The sequence below is a fragment of the Ruditapes philippinarum genome, unplaced genomic scaffold, assembly GCF_026571515.1.
Source record: "Ruditapes philippinarum isolate M1 unplaced genomic scaffold, ASM2657151v2 ctg627_1_1_1_1, whole genome shotgun sequence".
Lineage (NCBI taxonomy): Eukaryota > Metazoa > Mollusca > Bivalvia > Venerida > Veneridae > Ruditapes > Ruditapes philippinarum.
In genome coordinates, this window is record NW_026854864.1 from 77,501 (window position 1) to 85,978 (window position 8,478).

Genomic DNA, 8,478 nt, shown 5'->3' on the forward strand with positions numbered 1-8,478 from the left:
CATTTTGTGAGTGTGTGTTTTTTACAATGTTAATATTTACAACATAAACTTAATATTTGTTTGGAATATTGTGTTGTTTGGTATTTCTTAAGTGTATTTAATTTTAATGTTTCTATTTCGGTGATTCCGTGTCAGAATACTTTGTAATTATACGCCTCAACGATATTTACTGCAGTACATATATAAAGAAAAAAGTTATTGAATATACCATGGTTCACTGTTCCGTAACTATTTGTGGGTTTTAGGAGGAATTTATATAACATATGTAAGTATACTTTAAAGGTTTATTTTATAAGTAGGTAGCAATTCGGACAACGTAAGCTGTTTTCGTTTGGAATGTTTGTTTTTTTCGTTCTGAGTTTGAACTGGATGTTGGTGATTTAATTTAAACCTGGGTTTTGTGATGGTTTGATTAAGTTATTTATTCTAAACTCAATGGTAAACATTCTACCCGAAAATTTTTATTGCAATTTCTTAAGTTGTGATAGTTAAAATAGTAATTTACCTTTACTATCTAATAGTAACAAGGGCAACATTGTCGCAAAATACGCCCGTCACAAAGGCTTTTGTCAGAGATGTGGGCATTATAGATATGCATATAGGATATGCTCTAAGCAATATCCGGACAATATCTGGATACTTTATCATCTCTAGTGACCTTGACCATATAAATATTAACATCAATTACATGTGTCATACTTGTAGTCATGATTGTTATCTTTTGTGTTTCATACCATCAATATATGATGACTAAATGGTCCCCGTGCACAAACTATGACCTCTCTATGTGACCTTGACTTGGTAGCAGGGATCTGGTTTATGTGCGCAATACTTAGCTTCACAATGGTAGTCAGGATGACCATTTGTGTTTCAATCCCTCAATAAATGATGACTAAAGGGTCTAAGTACACATTCTCAAATTTTTAACTTTGACCCATATGTGTGACCTTGACCTTAACCACAGGCACTTGAATTTTACACGCGACACTCAGCCTTACAAAGGTGAACATTTGTGCCACGTTATATTGAAATCCCTCAATGCATGTATAAGTTTTGCTCCGGACAAGCCTTTTTAATGACCTCAAAGTGTGACCTTGACCTTTGACCGAGAGACCTGGTACATGTGCAGGACACAGCTTCTCATAGCTGTGAACATTTCTATAAAGTTTCATTAAAATTCCTCCATGTTTTTTGTGTGTGTAGGAGATATGCTCCGGACAAAATTGGAAGCCATCTGGGGGGACTATAATACAACCTGTTTTTCAAACGGGTGTATAAAAAGTATGTGATGTATAAATTAATTTTTTATGCTAGCAACTTTTAGCAGATAACCTTTTATAAATTTTGGGTTAGACGCCCCTTTGTCAAGGTCACAAAAGCTTGTTCGACCAATAGCTAGAACCGTCATAAGATTTGGTATGGAGGTTGGTCTTGAATAAATAACTAATAAAACAAAAAAACAGGTAATTATTTGGTCTACAGTCCGTAGAGGTTGGTCATGAGTAGTATCATTTGGGCTCATGACTAAATGGTTCCCAATAAGCCAGTATACATGCTTCAAGAACATTTCTTGAAAATGTTTCGTTTTCAAAGATATCCAAAACATTTAATGTTTTGAATTCTGGGTTCGTTTCAAGATATAATTTTGATGCCAATAAATTATCATTGCAATTGTATTAATGGAATATTAAATACATGTAGTTAAATAGACTGTAAGCTCCAGCGATTTGTTTTATTTGTAAGTACGTGCATTGTTCAACTATCAGTTTTTCATTGTTTTTTTTTTTAATATATTCATTCATAAATATAATACATGTAAAATTAACAAAAGACTAACTACATAATGACTAGTATAATTATGCCAATGATCCACCGAAGAAAAATAACAGTTATGAATGGCGGTCGGTGCTACCTAGCTTTCAAGAGATAGCTGAATTTGCGTAGTGTTATTGAAAATATATTCAATGTCGGCGTTTCAAATGATTGTTATACAGTGTATGTAGCCAACAAGATATACCGATATTTGTCTATCAAAACAAAATGATATATTTCAAGTGTCTTTATGAAAGATTAATCAAATTTCTATTGTCTCAAATAAAGTGTACTCGCGCAAAAGGAAACAATTATTGAGAGTGACAGGGAAGTATTTGACTGCGAGTAATACATATAACATTGGTTGTAATTCTTGAAAGAATGTATTATATTCTTAAATATTAAATTTCAATTTTTATGTAGGAGAGAAATATCATCATTAGTTTTGTTATTGTCGCATATTTAATGAAGACTAAAGCCTAATGAATAACGTTACTGTAATAGACGTACGTTTTAATGCAATGAGCGTTATAAACCTGATATTTAATTCTGTAGACTTGAATGCACAATAAATACAGTTCTGATGACTTGAATGCAATACGTTCAGTTATGTAGACTTGAAATGCTCAAAGTGCAATTTTGCAGACTTTCAATGAACTAAGTGCAAGTAAACAAAATACAGCATCTTTGTAAGCCAATGAAACTTAGTAGACTACTTCTGGTATTGACTAGGACATAGTTACAGATAATGATTTATCAGTCTTTATGTTTTATAGCGGGATGGTCACAGCAGACAAGGACAGTGAAAGCGGACATATTGAAAGTGATAAAGGGCGCTTTGGTGATAATGAAGCAGACTCATTCAATGATCTGGACAGAGGATGGGCTTGGGCTGTATTGTTTGCAAGTTTTGGAACGTTCTGTATCCTCGGAGGCTTAATGTATGCCATTGGTATTTCCCACTCAACACTTCTCGAGAGGTACAACCAAAGTGTTGCCATGACGTCATGGGCTGGGGCATTGCACACGGCGTTATTTTCTTTAGGTGGTACGTAGTTCTTTTTTCAATCTCCTTTCAGAATCTCGTCATGGATTTGTATTCTTCCATATGAAGGAGCTATCTTGCTAGCTTATGTGAAGTAAGTGGTTCTATACTTAGGTGCCTGAAATAAAGCGTGTTGGGCACCTAGGTCTCTTCTAGAAATGCTTGAAAGTCGCCATTTACATGGTCAGTATGACTTAAAACCAAAAAAAAAAGAAGAAGATCTGAAACATTTGGTGCACTCTTAATTCTTTATTTATAAAAATCGTCAATTATGACGATAAATTTCATTGTTGATTAACTGTATCGGTATTCATGTTTGACTAAATGTGTAATTATAACGACTTTGGAATATTAATATGATCAGGCTTTTGGGTCTTGACAAACGTAAATGACAATGTTTATATTAATGCAAATAGTTTGTAATTTAACAAATTTAGGAAACTGTGCTATTTTGATTGTTAAGGATTCCATTATAAAAAAGTTTAAAATGGAAAATTGTCTTCACGATCTTTTACGAAAGCATTTTACTTCAGAAATTTCCTAAATATTTATCAGTTGATTCCAAATATTTATCAAATTGATTCCAAGAAGCATTCTCTAGACTATAAAGTCAAATAAACAAAAACAACGGCAGCAGCAACAACGATGATGATGTAAGTGATGACGATGATGATGATGATGATTCTATACAATGTCTTGTATTAAAGGAACATAGGAACATTAAAGTATACTTTTATATCGATTAAAAATCTATTATATAACCCAGGACCCTTGTCAAGTACAGTCATTGACAGATATAGCTGTAGGACGACCCTAGTGTTGTCCGGAATATTCTTCCTACTTGGATACATCGGAACAGCGTTTGCACAGTCTATGGAACTGGCCATTTTTACTTTTGGGATCCTTTCAGGTATCATTAAATATATCTAGAAGATTTGGATTTTGGAAGAAACGAAATGTATTCAGATACAACGCACTTGTACAAAAGTTGATCAGCGGCCCTCAAATTTAGAGCAAATTTACGTTAACTTTATGTTGTCGACAAAGTAATTAAATGTAAACAGTACATACCTGTCCATTTAAAAGAATTGTCACTTGCTCGAAGCAACCAAATTAAACATTTATAAACCTTCTCCCTTAAAGGCACATTATGCCTCAGAAATAAATAAATTTTTACTTATTAAGAAAAGGCAATCATGAATTTTATAATGGCTAAATGATGGTTTTAGAGAATGTTAGATGCTTGTTATCTGGAGAAAGTAGAGATTATTATAAATTAATTTGTCAAAAATGTAGCAAAAGTATATTTTGTCCTCCATACAAAATACTTATTCACAATAACTGTACTTATTGCAAAAACAACAGATGCAAAAGATGATTCAGGTTATTAACCAATGGATAACTTTTTGGAAACTATAAAAGTACACCAACATTTAACAGCTTTAGAGAAATAAAAATTAAGGCATTTCTGAGGCAAAAATATTTTTGTTTTTGTAGGAATTGGTGGCGCCCTAGGATATACAGCAACAATGGTCGTTGTCAGTTTCAACTTTAGAAAGAGGAGAAATCTGGCTCTTGGAATCGCAGTATCCGGTGTCGGGGCTGGTGTTTTCATTTTCCCGCCATTAATGCAATTATCACGTGATTCTTATGGACCATTTGGACTCTTTATAATATTAGCGTCAATGGCGGCAAATGTAATAAGTTTTGGCGTTATGTGTTTTCCTAGTAAATTAGAGAAATATACACAGAGACAGCGGAGATTACGTACATTACATCAGTCACGAGAAAGACAAACATGCTGGGCGACTTCGAAGATTTATTTCGGTGTATTATTCAACAAACCAATTATCTGTTTATGTATGGCAATGTTTTTCTTTTGCCTTGGGACAATATTGATGTACTTGCACCTTCCATCGTTTATCGTCTCAAAAGGGTTTACGGCTCTGGAGGCTGCATTTCTTGTTTCACTCTCAGGAATTTTATCTATATTTGGCAGGCTATTAACAGGCATCGCAGCAAATCTAAAACGAATCAAAGATATTCATTTGTTTTCGGGTTCAATCGGAATCGTCGCAATCGCTTGTTTTATATATTCTGTGATATCGAACTATTTTTGGGGACATGTTATTTTTGTTGTGCTCTTCGGACTGTTCTTTGGTAATTGCTACGTGGTAATTACTGGCGTTACATTACCATTCGTTGGAATTAATTACATATCTGCTGCTATTGGATTGCAGTTTTTCTTCGCTGAAATTGGCTCAATCATTGGACCAGTGTTTGCAGGTATGTCCGGTTTAACCCTATTATTCCCATAAATACATGTTAATTGATTGGTGTCATTACATTATAGTTTTAACAGCAGACGACAAGTCCACAGACTCCACAGGCTCCAAATGCCTAGCACAACCTTTGAATTTCTTACACAGATCAAGAGCACTTACAAATGGCAAAAAAAATCAGCAAAGGATAATAAAGAAATAAAATCGGAATTAAATTGAAAAATCATTTATGTGCGATTCTTGGCACGAATTGAAGCGCCTTTCAATTTTTGGTCACTTTGTACAATAACAAGACTTGTCCACGGATAGCGCGCTACATTTTTTTCAGTGTTTGATAATTGAAAAAAAGACAACATAGAGGACATAATTCTGCAAACATATATTCCTGCAATTTTTATTCAACAAATATTTCTAGTTTAAAGTGGATACCTCCAACGGTTTTTGAAAAAAAGACAAATATTTCAAGACAAAAAAGGAAAAAATTAAGCATAAATGGCTTTCAGAATTATCTGCCCCTTACAAATTTATTTGAACAAGTACTCGAGTTTAAAGTATCTTTGATATTTTTTTGAGAAATGTACCTTAACAAAAAAGTTAACAAAGAAACTCAAAAATTTGAATTACTGAGAAATAAAATTATAAAGATACTGTCCTTTATATAGATTCAGATTTAAATAATGAACAAGTTTGAAATGATTAACTTTGACAGTCTTTGAGAAATTTACCTTAGAAATAAAACAAAACAAAAAGTAGAAAATGGCATAACTTTGAACAAATGATTTAAAGGATTATCTGCCATTCTGAAATGGTGACATACTTTGATTGTAAACATGTATATCAAGTTTATGACTCTGAGTTTCTGAGAAAACGAATCTTAACAAAAAAAGGTTTTAAAAATTACGTTTCGATAAGGGCATCATGCAATTCAAAGTATTGTTTATTCAGTGCATTTCATTACTGATATAATGAAATTACAATATGAATTCCATGTGTTTACATTTTTCCATCAAATGAGAAATAATTTCAAGCATTTTGTGAGGAACCATACATATGACTACATAATAATTATATTTTACAGGTTTTCTTGTGGATGTCGGTGGCCATTATGAACCGTCAATCTTGATAGCAGGTAAGTTATGATATTAAGAAGGTTATTAAATTTCTTTAATATCTCACTGGAATGAATAAATTTCATAACTCTTTTCTAATTTCCGTCATACTCCAATAAAAAGTTAATTGCTTGAAATCGACGAGGGATTTCGATTGACTTTATAAACAGTAAATAAAAAATATTTAACCCATACAATATATGATTAAACATATGGTACAGTCTTACACTTTTAACCTTACTTTATAAACGCTTTACACTCCTACTAAACATTGGCTACTGTTGAAGGGAGAGCCATCGATACCATGTGGATACTTCCGTTGTCAAACAAAGCTGAAGCAATTAAACACATTTTTCTAAAAGTATCCGATTTAAAATAACATGCTTGTATTTTAGAATTCGAAGAATGCTATGCCACGTAGAACATTTTTCTCATCATTCGGGATGCAATCCGATACGAAATACTGCTAGAGCTTTTACCTAATTAATTAAATTCGTAAGCTCCATTTTCAAAGAGAAATGCACCTTGATGAGATTTACATGCCGCATCCATTTTTATGTCAAAAGATTAAAGTTGAAGGTGACCCTGTGACCTTAATATCAAACATAGAAGTTATGGCAAATAACTAGGAACTTCAAACTTTGTATATGTCACGACAGATCAAGAAAATAAAGGTTAAGGTCGCTGGAAAAACATTCAAATTTTAATTATTTCAAATTATAGACACGTACCTTGGAATTTTTATGCATATTCACCTTGATGAGTCCACACTATTCCTGGTTAAAAAAAAGATAAAAGTCACTGGTTTCTGTGATAAGAAAACATAAAACTGGCAATTTAAGCCAAGTGCATTGAGTTAGGCACTTCAATGTTCAAACATTGTATGTCGATGTACCTTGATAAATACTATATCAGATATACTCATTTTTGGTCAAAATGTCAAAGGTCAAGGACACAATGACCTTTTTTAAGACTACCTATTGTCAGTGAATTAATTTATGACATTAAACATAATACATTGTATAGGGATGCATTTTGATGAAATATGCCTGAAAATACCTATTTTCGTATAAAATAGTCAAGGTCCATTCGATCTTTACCTTATGTAGAGTATGTGCAAAACTGAGAAAAGTGAAGCTCGTTGCACCTCGGACTGCTCTTGTTTATGTAATGGTTGTGGTGCGTGATAAAGGAAAACAATATACAAGATTATCTAAATCCGTCAAGCAATATTGGCTCCTATCAATTCTAGGTTGTAATTTGCGGAGAATAATAACGTTTGTATATTTTGTTGATGTTATAAAGAACAAAGGTTACCGGTAGAAGCCAGTTTTCACTGGTTTGTTTATCGTCATTTCTAGAGGTAACAATACAGATATTGTATATTTCAGCAGCCTGTATCTTACTGTCAGCAATAGTGAGTAGTCTTACACTGTGTAGTCAAAAAGACGAAATGTTGATAGATAGGACAATTAACATTGTGGATAATCAAGAAAAGGAATTACAAATATTGAGAGATACGAATCAATAAATAGAATCCTGTATAACTACAGCTTTCGTCCCGGTATTTATGTATGAACAACTCAAAGTAATCAATGTAGGGGTCTACTGGACGGATTTTTTGTTGTTGTTAATTTTGCACACAAAAAAAATGTGTATTCTGTATTACTATTACTAAATGCCCCTCACGGTGACTATCGCGCAACACAAATGTACTGATGATTTTTACCTAGTTTATGTTTTTATGCCCCCCTTCGAAGAAGAGGGGGTATATTGTTTTGCTAATGTCGGTCTGTCTGTCTGTCTGTCGGTCCGTCAGTCTGTCGGTCTGTCCGTCGGTAGACCACATGGTTTCCGCTGATTATCTTGAAAAGTATTTATCACAAAGTCTTCATATTTCACATAGTGATTGGTCATAACTAGTAGATGACCCCTATTGATTTTGGGGTCACTAGGTCAAAGGTCAAGGTCACAGGGACCTTAAATGTCAAAATGGTTTCCGCTGATTATCTTAAAAAGTATGTATCACAAAGTCTTCACATTTCACACAGTGATTGGTCATAACTAGTAGATGACCCCTATTGATTTTGGGGTCACTAGGTCAAAGGTCAAGGTCACATGGGCCTTAAATGTCAAAATGGTTTCCGCTGATTATCTTGAAAAGTATTTATCACAAAGTCTTCATATTTCATATAGTGATTGGTCATCACTAGTAGATGACCCCTATTGA

General features: G+C 33.3%; 1 protein-coding gene and 1 long non-coding RNA gene across 2 annotated transcripts; one reads left to right on the forward strand and one right to left on the reverse strand.

The window, feature by feature from the left end:
- The first annotated feature begins 23 nt into the window (after nucleotides 1-23).
- Nucleotides 24-7,989, forward strand: LOC132741340 (monocarboxylate transporter 12-like). The gene is made up of 6 exons (XM_060729484.1): nucleotides 24-265; nucleotides 2,589-2,860; nucleotides 3,624-3,767; nucleotides 4,355-5,143; nucleotides 6,218-6,268; nucleotides 7,640-7,989. Exons 2-6 carry the CDS (start codon nucleotides 2,593-2,595, stop codon nucleotides 7,777-7,779), a joined length of 1,392 nt encoding a protein of 463 aa, XP_060585467.1. The 5' UTR covers nucleotides 24-265; nucleotides 2,589-2,592; the 3' UTR covers nucleotides 7,780-7,989.
- Nucleotides 4,659-7,210, reverse strand: LOC132741341 (uncharacterized). Its single transcript, XR_009627270.1, has 2 exons — nucleotides 6,980-7,210; nucleotides 4,659-4,881 (listed from the first exon to the last, which is right to left on the reverse strand). It is a non-coding gene; the product is annotated as an uncharacterized LOC132741341 (long non-coding RNA).
- Nucleotides 7,990-8,478: the final 489 nt, after the last annotated feature.